General features: G+C 40.9%; 1 protein-coding gene across 1 annotated transcript in view; it reads right to left on the bottom strand.

Moving 5' to 3' along the window:
- The window catches only part of LOC146003074 (neuropeptide F receptor-like), a 204,633-nt gene extending 187,403 nt beyond the window's left edge, over positions 1 to 17,230 (bottom strand). Inside the window, exon 1 of the mRNA XM_083141245.1 lies at positions 15,959 to 17,230. Coding sequence (XP_082997371.1) covers positions 16,004 to 17,185 — 1,182 coding nt within the window. The 5' untranslated portion in view covers positions 17,186 to 17,230 and the 3' untranslated portion in view covers positions 15,959 to 16,003. The remainder of the gene's footprint in view (positions 1 to 15,958) is intronic.
- Between the last annotated feature and the right edge of the window lie 200 nt (positions 17,231 to 17,430).

Raw genomic sequence — 17,430 nt, 5'->3', positions numbered from 1 at the left:
CAACAGTTACTGGAGCATGGGCCATACACAATTGCTTCACTCTATAAGGCAATTAGCCGATTATGAGGTTTGCCACCTCCTGCTCTGTGTAGTGGCTCCTAAGGTTTGTGTAAGCAGAGTATACAGACCAAGCATATTCTCCCAAACTATTGTCTTTGTTTTTGTTGTAGTACCGTTTGGCCCTAACTGGCCCTAACAGATGCCAACTCCATTTATTTTTCCTCTGAAGACGCAAAACGCCTCTTAAACGACCTACGGAAATCTGAATATGTGTGGAAATCATTCTTATGAGAGTAGAACCAATGATAAGCCATGCCCGTTAGCAAAAGAGAAATAATCTCCAGCCTATATCTATGCGGGATCTGAAGGATCTCAAGGTTGGTATCTAATTCTTCCAGATAAATCTCAGCCGAAGGTGCTTTAATGTTTCCGTCGAATTTCCGCATGGAATTCAGGTCAGCCATCCGGGGAGTCATCCCACCACGCGTAGCATTGGTTCGAGATTTTCTTTCTTTTCTCTTTTCCGAGAAAGTCGACTCGCTGCCTGAAGATCTGGAAACTATCTCTCTGTGGCGTCTTTTTTTTTTATTTGCGTTCCCAGCTGGTCCACCCACGGTAACTTTGATTCACCGGAGAGTGGCAACTTTGCTTAAAGTGGTTGAAATCTGAGCCACTTCGTCACAAAGGTGACGCATGTCTGAAGAAAGCTTCCCTTGTTTGGATTCCATATTTTTACACTCTTCAGCATTCTCTCTAGGACCCTCCGTGCCTTTAAGGTTTTCCGCCACCGTCTCTACAACTCGCAAATTGAGGTTTTCTCTCAGTTGATATGCCACACTGGTCACCTGGTTTTCCAACTCTCTGGACATTTGTTCCCTGAAGCCGCTCTGCGTTTCAGTGATTTCCTTTGGGAAGTCCTCTTTGGTCTCCTCAGCTTCTTCCCTCAACAGAAATACTGTTTCATGGAGTTTAGATTACAGCTTCTGAAAATTTGACTGACATGCTTGACTTAAGCTCACTGTCTCAATTTCAAGGCTTTCCTCCAATTTCTGCTGTCCTTCAGACATTTGCAGAGTCAGTTGTTCGATCCTCCGCCCCATCTCTGAATTGGACGCAGCGAGTTGTAAAAAACTCTGGGACAGTTTCTCTTCCATCCTTGCTTCTAGCTTGCACTCAAGAGTTCGACAACTTTCTTCCAGTTTTAGTTGTAAACTGTGCTCCAAGATATTCACATTTTCCTTGAGTTTAGCCTCTAACCTGATGGAGTTCTCATGTAAGTTAACCTCCAAGCTATCAGAATGTTCCTGCATTTTAGATTCTAGATTATTAGCATTTTCCGTTATTCTTTCCGGGATTCTAAGTTCTAGATTACTAGAATTTTCTGGCATTTTAGCTTTCAGGTTGCTGGAATTTGCCTCCAGTATTCGTTGCAAAGACGCGAGCAAATCAGCAGTAACAGGAACAACAGGAGCTGCAAGTTTTTATTTTCATGCGAGACAAGTTAATTCACCAGGGGTATTACTTCCTCTGGCGCCTTTAACTTTACACAATTCAAATGAAAAGTATTGTGACACTCAGTGCAAGCAAACGTATGGCAAAAGTTCGGTATATCGGAGATACATTAAAAAAAGGATAATTTTGTGTTTCGCATGGTTCATACTTACCAATTGTACAGTGCGGAACATAGTTCAAGGTGCCATTATGCCTTTTACACGAAAACAAAGACAATTTTTCACATACAAAGTGATTTTTTTATTCCTTTCCTCGCTATCGTAACACACGTTATGGCGGGCACATTTTGACTCCAGTTATGGGTATGCAGGGTTTCCAACCTTCTTCATCGAAAAATACCTACTATCGTGTTCGTCACCTGTGAAAATTTTACATTATGCACGGGTAGCTGACGGATAGCCCCAAGAACCATTCACGGATAGCTCCGCGAACCATTTCCGATAAGGTTAGGTTAGGTTTGGTTCGGTTAGGCAAGCATAGTGAAAAAAGGGGTTGGAAACACTGACAGGGGCTTATGTCATCAAACGTACGCAGCATGCAGTTCACGTAGCGAAAGCAATGGCAATTGTGCGTCTGAGTTATTTCTCTTGAAAAATACATGATTTCCGGGCAAATATATTCCACGATGAAAGAAAATACCTCGACGAATGTTGGAAAGCTTGCAGAAACTCATTTCCGTAAGTAGTTTCTTGTGAAAAAATGAAGAAATGTGTCCCCGATATACCGAACTTTTACCAAACGTATCATCAAGCCTTGATGTAGTCTCACAGCAAAACACATGAACTGTGCCTTCATCAACACATGAAGCTTTGCTTCCACTTCTTAATATTTTCTTTTCCATTGTTGCGCATCAAAAGTTCTGAGTCAACTGCAAGTCTAAAACAACGCATTAAAACAGATTAACGTAGCTAATGTACAATGTATTCGTGGCCCCACGTTCTGTCCGCCAAATTATTGACACGGTCGTGCCAGGTTCAACCATAGGATATTAATAGCCATAATAATATATTGATCTCAATACAAATTGAGAATGAGCAAGATGAAACTGTATTTGGTATAAGAATGACACCTCCCAGGGCACGGGAAAACATTAAAATTTGCAGGAAAAGATACAAAACTCAGAACTTATGTTTTAACATATGGATTCAGAATATATTTATCTTGATTATGCAATTAAAAATAAAGTTGTACATTATAACGAAACACACTAAAAGTCACAGTAACAGCATAAATTTATTCCATGCACTTATTCCACCGTAATCCTCAGCAACAAGATGAATATATACAAGGCGGGATGGTGTACTTCAACAGTCGTCTCATACGCCTGGGAAGGACATGTCAGAGTCTCTACGCAGTGCTCTCAATAAATGCTGTACATGTGAGACAAGCTACGAACGCACTATTTATCATAGCACTAACCCGCCCCCGCAGTTATTACACAGAAGTGGATACGGACGGCGCCAACTAGGGGAAGGATCCCTAGCCCCGGACGGCACTCAGCCGCGGACACCACCTATTTCTACCTATTCGCGACAGTTAGCAGAAGCTGTCTGTTATCGGTAGTAGCAACTAACAGCGTACACGCCATAGTAAGAAGCATGTGGCTTTCACTCCGAGTGGAGCGTTGCAATAAGTAGGAGTATGCTTTTTTGCCGAAAGTGGAAAATTTGTTGTGGCGGGAAACGAATTGTCATTGTTCATAGTGAACTTACTGGTAAGTAATTTACGTTATCATTATGGTAAATAGTAAGGTAGGGATGTGTTGTGTGTTGATGTATGCTGCAAAGGTGAAATTTATTCCTATGGAAACAGTTAGTAGCATTGTTTGTGGGTACATACGTCGCCCCTAGCCCCGGACACACGTTTGGCACCTAGCCCCGGACAGCACTGAATGTTCTTAGAATGGCATTATAGTGTCCTATGTAGGCCTAATTGTTATTGTTTATATGAAACCAAATGAGCATACGAACAAATCGTAAAATAGTTTTAAATTATTTGCTGGTACGATGTCACGAACTACAAACAGAGGTGCCTTGGGCGAGAAGGCTATGAAGAAAGCGCTAACCCCAAAGCTTCCACCTCTCGTGGTCAGACTACCTCCCAAGCTTCCACCTCTGGTGTTCAGACTACCTCCCAAGCTTCCACCTCTGGTGTTTAGCCTGCAGCAGGACGGGATGTGAGCCAAGGCGAATCAACTAAGAATGTTTCGTTTATTCTTCAGAAACTTTCACCACTTCCAGATGCATCGATGCGAAGACTTGTTTCGAGAAAACGTAAATCCCAGAGAAGTGAAATACTTACTTCCACTCCATATAAAAATCAACTTTTGGACAAACAAAACACGCGCAGGAATTTAGGAAACAAAATACTGCGCTAAATTATAAGGGACGACGTTTAGATTACGAGGAGCGCACAAGTATGGAACAGGCAACTTCAGGCTGTAGGACAACGTGTTTAATCTGTGGAGAGGAATTCGAAGAAGATTGGATTCAGTGTGCCACCTGCAAGGGCTGGGCTCATGAGGCATGTGCAGAAATTCATCCCAGCAACCCCTACTACTATTTTGACGTATGTATTCAGACATGAGGATAGCAACAAACAAACAAATAAACTGTCCGGGGCTACCTCCCCAGTTTCGTATTCGAGACATTACCGAACATCCAATTTCATGTGTGCTGTACCTCTCTGTTCATAGTTTCTGGGTGCACAAGGTAGTATAACTGTGTGGTATACTATTGTCCTTCACTATGTTGTTTATCATCTATTAAAATGTAATGGTTTTCCAGACCAGCTGTTTTTTTCATTAGTGTCCGGGGCTTGGGACCCTTCCCCTATCTATGTATCCACGCGGCTCTGTGTCTGTCTAACCGTGTAAAACACTGTATCAATCCATCTGGTTCAGTGTCTGAGTGAGCCTGTAACGAGTCGGAATCCAATGTATACGAGGGCTGCTGGAAACGTTTCTGCAATCAATATGAAAAAATACATGTGAATTTCTGGGAATGGCTTTATTTTTTTCCAAAGTATCCACTCTTAAGATCGATACACCCAATTTTTCAAATATTTTTTTCCACTCTGAAGCTGATACCTCAGAAACCGCTGTTCGGAATGCGCCAAGACCTGCTTCAGGCAACACAAATTGCTCACCACGCATCTTATTTTTCATGTGTGGGAACAAAAATAATTTATATCAGGTGAGTACGGACAATGAGTCATAAATTCGACATTTTTACTGGACAAAAAGTCAACAGTTTGGTGTGCTGAGTGGAAACTGGTGTTGTCGTGGTGAATAATAATAATTTGGGTTTGTTTTTCGCAATTCATTGACGACCTCTGGCAAAGAAATTGTTGTATACCACTCAGCATTTACAGTCCTTCGAACTTCTAAAGATATTGTTGCCACATGTCCGGTATAACCGAAGGAACAAGCAATTATTTCTTTGGCAGCACTCCTCGAACGAACCACTTTTGTTAGTTTCGGCTCATTTTGAAACACTCAAACTTTGCATTGCTGTTTAATTTCGGGTTCGTATGAATAGATCCAAGTTTAGTTCACTGTAACGATGTAGTACAACAAATTTGACTTGCCTCTGACTTTTCCAGCAACCCTGGTATACACCTCCGGCACACTGGCTCGCCCCCAACTACCGGGGCAATGGCCCTATTGTTACCTTTCAAACATGAAAGCCGTCGATGGACAATAAACCGTTGACTTCCCCGGCTACCGGACAAGAAGCAACCTTGGCAAGAGCAATTACAAATATTCACACTTTTACACATATATTTCCATTTTCCATAATTATTAGCCCCTACAAATCAAATCACAATTTTTGGGAAAAGATTAAAAAGGTGTAAAAAATGAATTTTTATAAGTACGAAGACTTTCAACATCTAAAGAACCGTCAAATTTATTTTCTGTTTGTTAGTTCCTCATCCGACTACCAGCAATATGAGTGTCAGCAATGTTCTTTTATTCGTGTAATAATTATAAGTATCCTTATCGCGGGAAATATCTAATACGGAGAAATACGAGAGATTACTTAAATGTTAAGAATTGGAAATATTAAAATTGAGCTCCCCACCCCGGTAGTCTAGCTGTAGCTAAGGGTGCTGCCTTGTAACAAAGTTGTTCCGTGTTCGATCTCTGAAAGAGAAGAGGAAGAGATGATAATTTGCCTAGATATAATGAAGAAAAGAGAGAGAGGAAAGAAGATTGAGACCACTTGGCATCAGAAAAAGTGTGCAGCTATAGTCTTCTGTCACAAAAGAAGTTATGTGAGTAAGAGGACAAAAAAATATATAAAGAATAAGAAAGACAGTATCAAGAAAATATGCACGAAAGACGAAGAAAAGGAGAGTAAAATAGAGAGCCTATGGGAGGAACTAAAAAAGAATGGGTACAAGAAGGAAGACAGACTTGACGTAAACAGTAGGAGAAGGATGAAAGAAAATAAAGAAACAGGAGAGGGGGAAGATAGGTGGTTTGGTAAGGGGAAAGCCACAGAGACTATAAGTAAAGTACTTAGAAAGGCGGGCATAAAAACACAGAAAGAGAGGCCGCAGTATTTTAAGGATAGCGAACAATAGGAAGGAAGAAAGCAGAGAGGAGGAAGATGAAGGTATAATATATGAGGTTCAGTGCAAGGAATGTGAGTGTGTGTACATAGGGGAAACAAAATAGAATGACGTAAGATTAAAGAAGGAGAAAAATGCTATACAGGGTGTCTCAAAAGAAATAGTGCAAACTGACACAGGCGAAAGTACACGATAATAGAAGCAAAAAGTCTCAGTAAATATGAGTCTGCAAACCAGCTGTTCTCGAGATAATCAAGAATGTGTGATTACAAGCCGCCACTGACTTCAGTATTTGTAAACGTTGTCCTAGTTGATAAAATTCCAATAATACAGTATGAAAGATCAGGAGATCTCAATGCTTTTATTGAACATTCTACTTACTTTAACAAGAAATACAGCACTTCTTTAGTTTATACGTTTATACGTTACAATTACTGTACACTCGTACCTGTTAAAGAAGGTGTTCAAAGTGTCGTCCTTTCATCCGGATGCAATACTGTACGCGATTCCTCATTGAGTTTCGAATTCTTTCGAACATCCCCGGATCATTTTGGAATTGGTTACAAGCATGTACAATTCTCTGTTCCAGTTCTTCAACCGTGTCAACGGGAGAGTTGTACACTACGCTTTTGAGGTGACCTCAGACACAAAAATTCAAAGATTTAGATCCTGTGAACTTGGAGGCCACGGTACAGGCCCGCCTCGACCTATCCACCTTTGATGATATCTGCGTGTTAGATGTCGTCTCACAGCAGCAGCAAAATATGCGGTGCTCCATCATGCATGCACCACATACTCTGACTTGGATCAAGGGAAACATCCTCAAGCAATCCTGGAAGATCATGCCGCAAAAACCGAAGGTACCTCGGTCCATTGAGTCTTCTTGGAAGAATGTGTGGTCCAATGAGACGATCACCTAGTACCCATAACCTCACATTCAATGAGAAACGTTGCTGATGTGGTGCTTCATGAACAGCATGTGGGTTTAGTACACTTCAAACATGAGAATTATGAAAATTATAAATACCATCGCGTGTGAACCCCGCTTCGTCTGTAAATAAAATGTTACTTGCAAAACGAGGGTTGAGTACTACCTGTTGTTCAATCCACTGACAAAACGTCACTCTAGGAACACAATCCGTATCACTGAGACACTGAACTCGTTGGAGGTGGTAAGGGTAGAGTGAATTGCGATGTAAAATTCTCCATACACTACTGCTGTTTACTGACTCGCGGCAATTCTCCTCGTCGAGGTTCCTGGAGAGTGTTCTACTGCTTCCAACACCATATCCTCAACTTCTGGCGTAACGCGTGCAGGTCTATCTTCTCTCCTACCATATTCGAAGCTCCCATGTTCATTCAGGCGCTGATGTACCCTAGTAAATGTGCGACTCTCGTGGTGCCTTCGAGAAGGGTATTTTTCTTGGTACAAGCGTGCAGCCTCCCGTGCATTGCCGTTAGCCAAACCATACACAAAATACATATCAGCATACTCTTCGTTGCTGTAAGGTTCCATTTTCACTACGCAGTCCAGCACGACTGACGTGTCTCCCACAGTACGATTAGTCTGTGTATACTGATTGTATCCTTACAACGACACCTCTCTGAAATGTTCTGTTTGATTGCAACGCCATCTCTCGGAAATGTTATGTTTGATTACAACGCCACCTCTCGGAAATGTTCTGTTTGATTACAACGCACTCGGTGTCTACAAAATGCAATCAATGACGGCTTGTAACCACACATTTGCACACATTATTAGCATTTTACCAACTAGGACGACGTTTACAAACAATGAAGTCAGTGGCGGTTTGTAATCACACATTCGCAATTATCTCGAAAACTGTTCGTTTCCAGACCCATGTTTACTGATACTTTCTTGCTTCTAAACTGTGTCAGTTTGCGCTATTACTTATGAGACACCCTGTATTCAAGCACACGAAAGATACGGGACACGCCATAGAATGGGAGGAGGCTAGGAGGATAGGAAGGGAGAAGAGAGGAATAGTGAGGAAGTGGAAAGAAGCCAGGGATATAGAGAAAAAGGAGAAGACGAAATAGTGAACGGGAATGAGGGGGCCGATAATTTAAAAAGAAACGAAAGGATTGCTAGAAAGAGAGGAAAGAATGAGAGAAAGGAATAAGGAAAGAAGAAGGAAGAAAAACGAAGAAGAAGGAAAAGAGGAAGGAAGGAGTCCAAGAGATAAGGAATCTGTCTAGGTCCATTAGTGGAGGTATTGATAAGACCAAACTCTTACCAGGTACCTGTCAATTACCTGTCAGGAGATTCCACACTCAGGAATTCCTGAAATGAAATGTTCTAGGAGAAGATTTGGTGCCTTCGTGTTGTTTTGTGTATGAACTCTATCTGGGAGTGTATATAAAGGGTCTTTCATTAAGAGTGATACTTTTTAAAATTTGAAAAAAAAGTAAACCACTCAACGTATCAAAGTAAATTGTGCTTTATTTTGAAGCTTAGACATTGCAGTTATGTTCTGCACGAAATATCGTTCAAATGTCCACCACAGCTTTGAACACACTGACGCACACGAAGCTCCAATTGTTAATCACTCTGGCCAACATTAGTGGCGTTATGTCTGCGATAGCCTGACGAATGTTCGCCTCCAATGTTCCAAAGTTCGTGGCTTGTCAGCATAGACCTGGGCTTTGATGTAGCCCCAAAGAAAAAATCCATGGGTATTAAATCACACGACCGTGGCAGCCAATTCACACATCCACGTCTTGAGATGATCCGGTCGCCAAACTTCTCCCTCAGCAAATCGAGTGTAGCATTAGCTGTGTGGCACGTAGCGCCATCCTGCTGGAACCACATGTTTTCAATATCTATGGTGTCAAGTTCTGGCCACAGAAATTCGCGTAACATGGATCTGTAGCGGTTGCCATTGACGGTAACGCTTCTCTCATCATCTCGAGAGAAATAAGGTCCAATGACGCAGCCACTCCATAAACCGCACCACACAGTGAGTTTTTCTAAATGCAATGGCATCTAATGGACCACTTGTGGCTTCTTCTCGCTCCAATAACGACAATTTTGCGTATTGACGAATCCACTAAGACAACAATGCGCCTCGTCTGAGAAGATGATTTTTCCACTGAAATCAGGATCAGTGGAGTCATCGTGTGCGTCAGTGTGTTCAAAGCCGTGGTGGACATTTGAACGATATTTTGTTGAGAACATAACTGCAATGTCTAAGCTTCAAAATAAAGCACAATTTACTTTGATATGTTGAGTGGTTTATTTTTTTTTCAAATTTTAAAAAGTATCACTCTTAATGAAAGACCCTTTATAAGATGATGTTTTGTAACTTTCATCACTGTATTGTGAAGTTTCGTCTGAAGAATACCCTGTTAGAGGGTGGAATCATTTATCCTTAATGGTAGAGTACTCTCTGCTGTTGAGGAGATATGTGGTAAGGTGCGAGAGGTAAAGTTAAGCACTTATCTGAATTGCAATACACATGGCTATAGGAATAGGAAGGTATACCTGTCTCTGTACTGAAGCTGAAGATCTTCGGTAGTGGTTATGCTCGCGACTGTACGAAGAGTCGGACTTGCGAATCGTGTCAACGAGTCTTTTCCAATCTCCTCCAGCTTTCTCTCTCTCTCTCTCTCTCTCTCCAAGTTTTCTCTCTCCTGACATCTCAATCGATAGCTTAGAACTGTTCTCTGACCTCCCTGCTCCCAGACATTTATTCCAATCGAATGTACTCAACGAATGCAACGTCAGGCCTGTAGTCTCTTCCTGTATTTCGCCTGTTTACATGTTTATACCGCTGATGACCAGGAAGAGCTTAAGTGCTGTATGACACTGCATTACTCTGATGATTCTGAATATTTCCTGATTGGAAAGCAATGGTTGAATGACTGGGAGTTGGAGTTCGTTGTGAATTATTATTAATAGATCCTACGGATCGTTACGGTATTAAGTCAATAATGGTTAATATTAAAATTCACACTGAAAATGAAACTGTAGCAAAATATGCACAAAAATTAAATATACCGGAGCGGCCAGTTGCCATTTCTGGAGAAACGGAATAGAAAAGTTCGACATGTTTACGAACCGAAGCCCTGCATTCGGTGGTTCAGATTCCACTCTAAGCTGTGGATCTCATCCCGATTAGCCCCTGTGCATGTAAGGGATGTGAATACAAACCCAAATAACTAAATCCTGCAATATGGTGTAAAAATCAGCACGCTTGGACTTCTCGTAGGCCTAATAATAGTCCTGCATATCATTTTCTGCAGTAGTCATAGTAGTCAATTTCGATTCCAAAAGTGAAAGCGAAAGAGCTACATGTGAAGAGGATATTGAAGTTAGGATCCATTCTCCAGTTCTTGATCACGTAATTTCTAAATCAAAGGAAAACTTTACTAAGAATAGTGATGTGTTATTTGGAGTTAGCCGTCTCAGTTCAGAAACTGCCGATGGAAAGCTACAATCTAATGCCGCCCTTTACTGTTGTGATATGGACCGTGAAGAGTCTGAATTAAAACTGATGTCTAAAGTTATGGCACCCTACGAGCCAGAAAGGAAATTCAAAATAAGAATCTTTCAGCAGCTGCTTGCGATTGAAACGTTCAAAATTGCCTTTCCTTTTATAGGCTTTCTGTTATTTCACAGCTCAATGTGAAAAACACTTTTCTAGTTAGCAGCAAATCAAGTGTTACCTTAGCAATCGGATTGGTAACTAGAAGTGGAGTGCTCTGTCTATTCTCTCAAATGTACCAGTTACTTAGCAAAGTAGTCCCGGACACTACTTTTATGCGATGGAAAAATTTTCGATTCGATTTGAGTTAGTTTTCAGTTAGTTTATAGGTTAGTTTTAGTTATCTTGCTGTTAGTAAGGAATGTTATGTACAAGAGGAAAAACCATTCTGGTATCCAGAAAGATTATAGGTTTAAGAACGAGGGTTTTATGGAGTGAGGTTTTAGATTGTGGTGACGTTAAGTGGATCTATATTTGATTGATTGATCTGATATTTTAAGTCCACTTTATGAACAGTAAGGCTAATCGGGACTGGACCTACAGTTTAAAGTGGGATCCGAACCACTATGTGCCTCCACCGGGTATCAAACTCGGGACCCCAGGATCTTGATTGATTATTGATAACATAGAATGCCTAAACAATGTCGCGATGTTTTGGAGAGAGAAGGGTATCTCAAATGCAACGAATATATCTAATTAACTTTCTATCCATCTTAAACCCGAAGGTTTAAGGCTGCAGCTACACAAGCCTTCTATCTGTTCCTATTTTGGCCAAAATGGATCCAATTTTTCTAGCCTTATCGATTTCATTTGGTCCATCTCAAGGTATTTCCTGAACAAGAATCCTGTAAACTGTTCTTTCCTCTTCAATTCGTGCCACATGGTTTACCCACCTAAGTCATAAGTATATGGAAATGAATACAAATTATGCAGTTCTAAATTATGTAACCTTCTCCACTCACCTGTCACGTCACTCCTTTTAGTATTATTTTCATGATTTTAATCAAAGTTGCTACATTTTGTATTTTTTGAGGACACATTGGGAGTGTTCTTCCGTGTGCACGCCTATGGCCAACAGTAGGACTATTTCAGGGTGGGCCACACCCCACACCTGTCCCTCAGCGGTGACGACCCTGATCCAGAATGATTGCAACATGACAGGAATAGTCCATAACACTTGTTCAGTATGCGTGTATAATGATTGGCGTAGCAACATATCACGAGCCCCTGGGCGAGATTAGAATGCAAGGCCTCCATACGTTCTAAATTTGAAATCTCAATCTGAATCGGAACAAAATCTTCAGGGATACGTCTGCAATTATCATATATAAGTAATGTGTAATTATAAATTACTGCAGAAAAATAATTTAATAATTTAATTCACCCTGACAATGCACCATATTTCTCTGTTTTCCGGAATTCGAAATACTGCTTTAGAAAGGAAGGAAGAACCACTAATATTATCCATGTCCTCCTTGGGTTGAAAACAACGCACACATTTAAAAGTCTCACACTTGTTTCGTGACCGTTGGAGGTGATTTATTTAAAAAATATTAAAATAAAAATATTAAATCGGGAGTGTAAGGTGAAGAGAAGGGAGAAAAACAAGACAAAGTGCTTTTGATTCAAGAAAAAATAAATTGATAAAAATGTACAAGTAAGTTATGGTGAATTTTTGAGTAAATATTTCACATGAGAAACACGATAATGATTTTTACTTTTATCGGGTCCCCTTAAGCTTAGGGCCCGCCTGCCTGTATGATACGCCCCTGATTGGGCGTATATAAGTATAATTTAAAGCCAGACAAAACAGAATGTTGAAATCGGCCACAAAAATTATAAATTTCCTTATTATTTATAGCTTTTGTTTATTACATATTTCGTATCAACCCCATGGGACACAAAGCCCCGGGCGGTCACCCACTTCGCTCATACCTTTCTACGCCACTGTGCATAACGTATATTCTATTATACATTTAATCAGTCCAATATATTAAGGTTGAGGTTTACACTTGGATGAAAATCGTAATTATCTTCACTCTGTGGAGTATAACCGCGTGTCAGAGAAAATACAAGATATGAACATATGCGTTTCCACAACCCTATTATCATTATTTGCTTTCGTTCTAGCTTAATAATGATCACAGCCGTGCGAGGAAATGTAAACAGTATGTCATTTACATACAGAGCAGCGGATATTGCAATCATGAGATTTACTCAACGTTTGCGAGGGATGGCCACAGTTATCGCCTCCGCGGGAATTACTCATATCACGTGACGAGGTCATTTTACTGTAAATTGGTTGTCACACCAACCAATGGAATCTCACTAATTCCGGGAATACTTCGTATGTCTATGACGCCCTAGAGGCTCATAGTTCTCCTGACTATGGCTAACATTACACCCGTCATGCGTCAATGACGTATTCCGAATTTTTAACCTGGTTTACCACACCAATTTTTATTCATTTTATGTACAGGGTGACTCTGAAAAAATGTGGACAAATTCAGGTGATTCCTATGTTCTTACAATGCACTCCCGGCATGACGACTGGTAGTGCAGTCTATCTTGGTACTCGTGCATTTCCCTGTGTTGTTAGGAATCATCTCCTGAAGTTTGTTCCAATTGTTCATAATCATCTTGTATTTATTACACGCCTCACGTAGATTAATTTAGATCAATGCAAGTGGTACAAAAATAGAATTTTGAAACTTGAAATATTAAAATAAATTCTCTACTTTCATAAAATCTCATTTTCTTTACCTAAAAGTGTAATTAGATTTCTCTGAAAAAAAAATGGAATTTCCCTTCAAGTGCAACACTGCATCTTCCGAGCTCTGCACAGAAAGCAGGAAGTGACAGGCAGTTTTCCCCTCCCAACGCTGTTTCCAGCAGTGGAAGTGACACCGTTCTTAAATACGCTCTCGCTTCGGGTCCCTCGCTCTCCCCGCGGGAAGAAACCCCGTAGTCAGATGGGTGCGATGAAAAACTATCAGTGGTGTACGTAAACTAGTCTTTAATTATTTTTTCTCGTTTAGACGCTTGTTTTAATAGTTTCCATAATATATAATAAGCATTTACTCATATTTTAAAGGTAAATATTAAAAAATATATGAAAAAGTTGCTTTACCTGCTAGGTCTATTGATTTCTCGGGAGATTTTCTTAATAAACTGTTGCTATGGAACCACCAAGGAGATGCTGAAAATAGCGTTTCCTGCTCGTCTTACTTGGGCATAGAGGGGAGAGGTAGAACACAGCACCTGGAACTCCACTAAGCCATGAAAGTGCTGTTTGAAATGTTAAATTATGCCAAACTCTACTCAATTGTGTTGGAACATAATAATAATAATTATTATTATTATTTCATTTTTATTATATTATTATTTTAGAACCAGGGTGACGACGCTACCACTTCTCAAACGGGGAGGCCCGAAGGAACTGATGAAATGGCATATGAGATGGCAGAAACACAATGACACGTTCATGCGTTACTAGGTAGAAAGAACCTCTGTCCAATTACAAAGGAAATAATGCAGCTTCCCCTTTCCCTGTAGTTGCTTGGAACTTTCATCGGCTTGAAAAAACTTAATTTTCTATAAAATTACATAGGGACATAGACATCCGGAAGGGGGTGCAAGGATAGCCGTCAACGCCCCCACCCTCTTTCCGGAAAATGATTGACATCCCAAAAAGTTGATTTCAATCTGAGTAATTTATATTAATTATTATAATGGAGATGTAGGAACATGATAATTTCAAACTCAAGCTTGTAATTCTATAGACACCTCTCATTTTTTTGGTAGTCAGTCAACAATATACTGTGAGATGGTAGTGGCACGCTTGTGCACTTTTATGACTGAAACACAATGTCTGAAAAGCAGATTTTTTTTCTTTATTTTCAAAGAAACGATGTCATGTTGAGGAAGACTCGGATATTTAAAAAAATGATAATGGTGATCAATTATTTGGTGAATGTTCGTCTACTCTTCTTCTGAGTAAAGTTATAGGCGCTTTGATGAAAATGCGTAAACGAGTAGCAGTTTTTTCTCACTTGACTAATTTTTAAAAATTCTCACTAACTACCCGACAAACTAAAGTGCACGGTTAAAATTCGCCTCTTACGTAAATACACAACAATTCCGAGAACTTATTGATTCTAGCGACTCTCTGCCACTTTACACAAATGACCTGCTGTTTGACAATCTAGATTGTAGTCACCGAAATGGACAGGCGAATGAATTATTATTTTTAGAAATTCGACAGAGTTCTTCAATAGCAAGCCAACGCTCGTCAAACTCCAGACAAATGAACTTTAATTAACATGTAAATGAAAAGGTACAAAGCCATAAGCTTTGATGAACAGAACTGTCAAATGCATGGAAAGAAAGTAAGAATGTTGTAAAGTCCAGCAGAGTATCAACATGGCAGGAAATGACACCACTACCTCGTATACGACAGAAAATTAACTTACGTGTTTTATTTAACCCTGACGTTTCATTTTATAGTTGTGTAAGAAGTAGTCAACCTTGGTTAATTTCATAAATGATAGTAGCCTTCTCTTGGATATTGATGAATCTGATTGTGGTCTGACAAAAGTTAATGCATTTAAAGGATTTTGAAATTCATGTTAAATGCACTTAAATGGGTTTGAATGCATTCATCCTGGGGTGTAAGGGGATATCTTCCACGTAGTACAACCTGGACTGCATTCTGCAGACAAACGAGGCTCTGGCGACTGCCCCTATGGCCAGTATAATTGTGTGTGCTGTCCTGTATTTTTTTGTCCTTATGTTTGCTGAGTGCCCGTTTACAGCCTCAGCTTTTAACGGAAGTCAGAATATTGTAAGATTTTAGTTATGCAACGTTAGAGTTGTTATTTGTAACGGCAAGGGGCTGGACACCGTATAATGTGACGGGTGCAAAATAGCCAAAGTGCTGACGCAGCCAAAATTTAAAGATTAAATTCAAATTCAAATGCATTCATTCTGTCGGATTATATAATGTGAATACTTTCCTATGAAGTAAAACGATAACATATGGATAGATACATCTTCCAAAACATGGAAAACTCCATAATACACCACATTCCTCTTCTCATTGGCTGTTAAGATTTACATTTTAGATGCAACTGCACTGTTTCTGAAAAAAATGTACACATTCTAGTAAAAACGTCTTTTCTCTGTACACTCATGGACATTGCTTGGTAGTAACACCCTCAATGAATTGCAATGGGATGATTACAACCTAAACGTGTCCGTTACTGCACATGAAAGGTTTGCAAAAGCAACCTGGCCATGCAATGTTAACAAACCTGGAGAAATGACATTGAAAAAGTTGAAAATTAATTACTAATTAAACTTACCTTGTCTTTGTTTCTCAAGGCTTGCGGAAGTGACATGTAGAGTCTCTACGGGTGCGGATTGGCACTGGCAACACTGGTAATTAGAGTCATTTCCGAGTCTGGCTGGATGCCCGTGCCGTTCGTGGTCGTTTCGCACGCCTTCCTGTACGTTGCGACAGGCAGCTCTTTTTTGGAGCATCTCTTGCGAGACATGCTTGATCGGATGGAATTCACCCTCTCCTGCATCATCTCTATGTGGATGCAGGGACACACGTTGGCGAGGATCTCCTTGAACTCCTTCCGGAAGTTGTCGTTGAGCCACCCGTACAGGAGAGGGTTGGAGCACGCGCTGGACATCCCCATCATGTGGCACACGGCATAGATGATCATCATTGTCTGCACGTCTTCCCCGAACGGGTTGTACATATCCACGATGAAGTTGAACAAGTTGAGAGGGAGCCAGCTGATGCAGAAGATCAGGGCGATGGAAATGAGGAGAGAGTTGGTCTTCTTCATCCTTTTGTCGTCTTTCTCCTTCTTTCTCTGCGAGCCTTTCGTGACCGCGGTGTTCACGTACCGGTACTTCAGCTTTCGACATATCCTGATGTAGGCAATGCTCACCGTTATGATGGGTAGCACGTACTGGAAAATTATGGAAAACAGGGAGTAGTAGGCTCTACCGTGCTGAACGGGCCACTCTTCTAGACAGTAATCGATGGATTCGACGTCTCTAAAGTTTATATTGTGGTGCTTCAGTACTTTCCAGATGTACAAAGGAACGGCAAGGATGAAAGAGACGAGCCAAATGCAGCTAAGTATCATGACAGCCCCCAATTTCTGCAAGTTCTCCTTGGTTGGGTACACGATCACCTGGTACCTGTCCAGAGCAATGGCGGTGATGGAAATCGACGACACGAATATACTCGTTGCCTGCAACGTGCCTATCATCTTGCATATGAACGCCTGCTCGCCTAGAGGCCAGTATCGGGTCAGGATCTCCATCAGTGTGAGCGGCATCGTGATCAGGCACAGAAGGAGGTCCGATATGGCGAGGTTCACTATGAACGTGTTTCTCGCCGTTCTCATGGCCGGCTTTCGAGCCACGGCGCAGACGACCAGGCTGTTCCCTGTCGCCCCGAAGATGATGAGGATGCTGTAGACGAAGATGAGGCTGTAGAAGGCAGCGTCGTCCACTCTTCTGTTGCGAGAGAACTTCTCGAGGAGATCGTAGTCGAAGCTCGCGTTCATGTCGAACTGGGAAGTGAGGTTTCTGAACAGGTTCGAAGTCCTGTTGTTGAGCTCCGCGTCCCCCATGTCGAAGGGAAATTTACCTGGAAGTAAAAAGGAAAAAATCATGTAATTTCTGGAATGAAAAAAAAGTTTGTTTTCCAAATATACAAAATACAGGGCTATTCAAAAACTTTGAATTTATTGTGGGGAACTCATGGAACACATCGTCATTATTCGAGAGAATTTCAGCAAGGGCCACCAAG

This window comes from Lepisma saccharinum, chromosome 19 (assembly GCF_977018435.1).
Source record: "Lepisma saccharinum chromosome 19, izLepSacc3.1, whole genome shotgun sequence".
NCBI classification, from domain to species: domain Eukaryota; kingdom Metazoa; phylum Arthropoda; class Insecta; order Zygentoma; family Lepismatidae; genus Lepisma; species Lepisma saccharinum.
The sequence above is the reverse complement of the archived record's forward strand: the minus strand, read 5'-3'. Positions and strand labels throughout refer to the sequence as shown.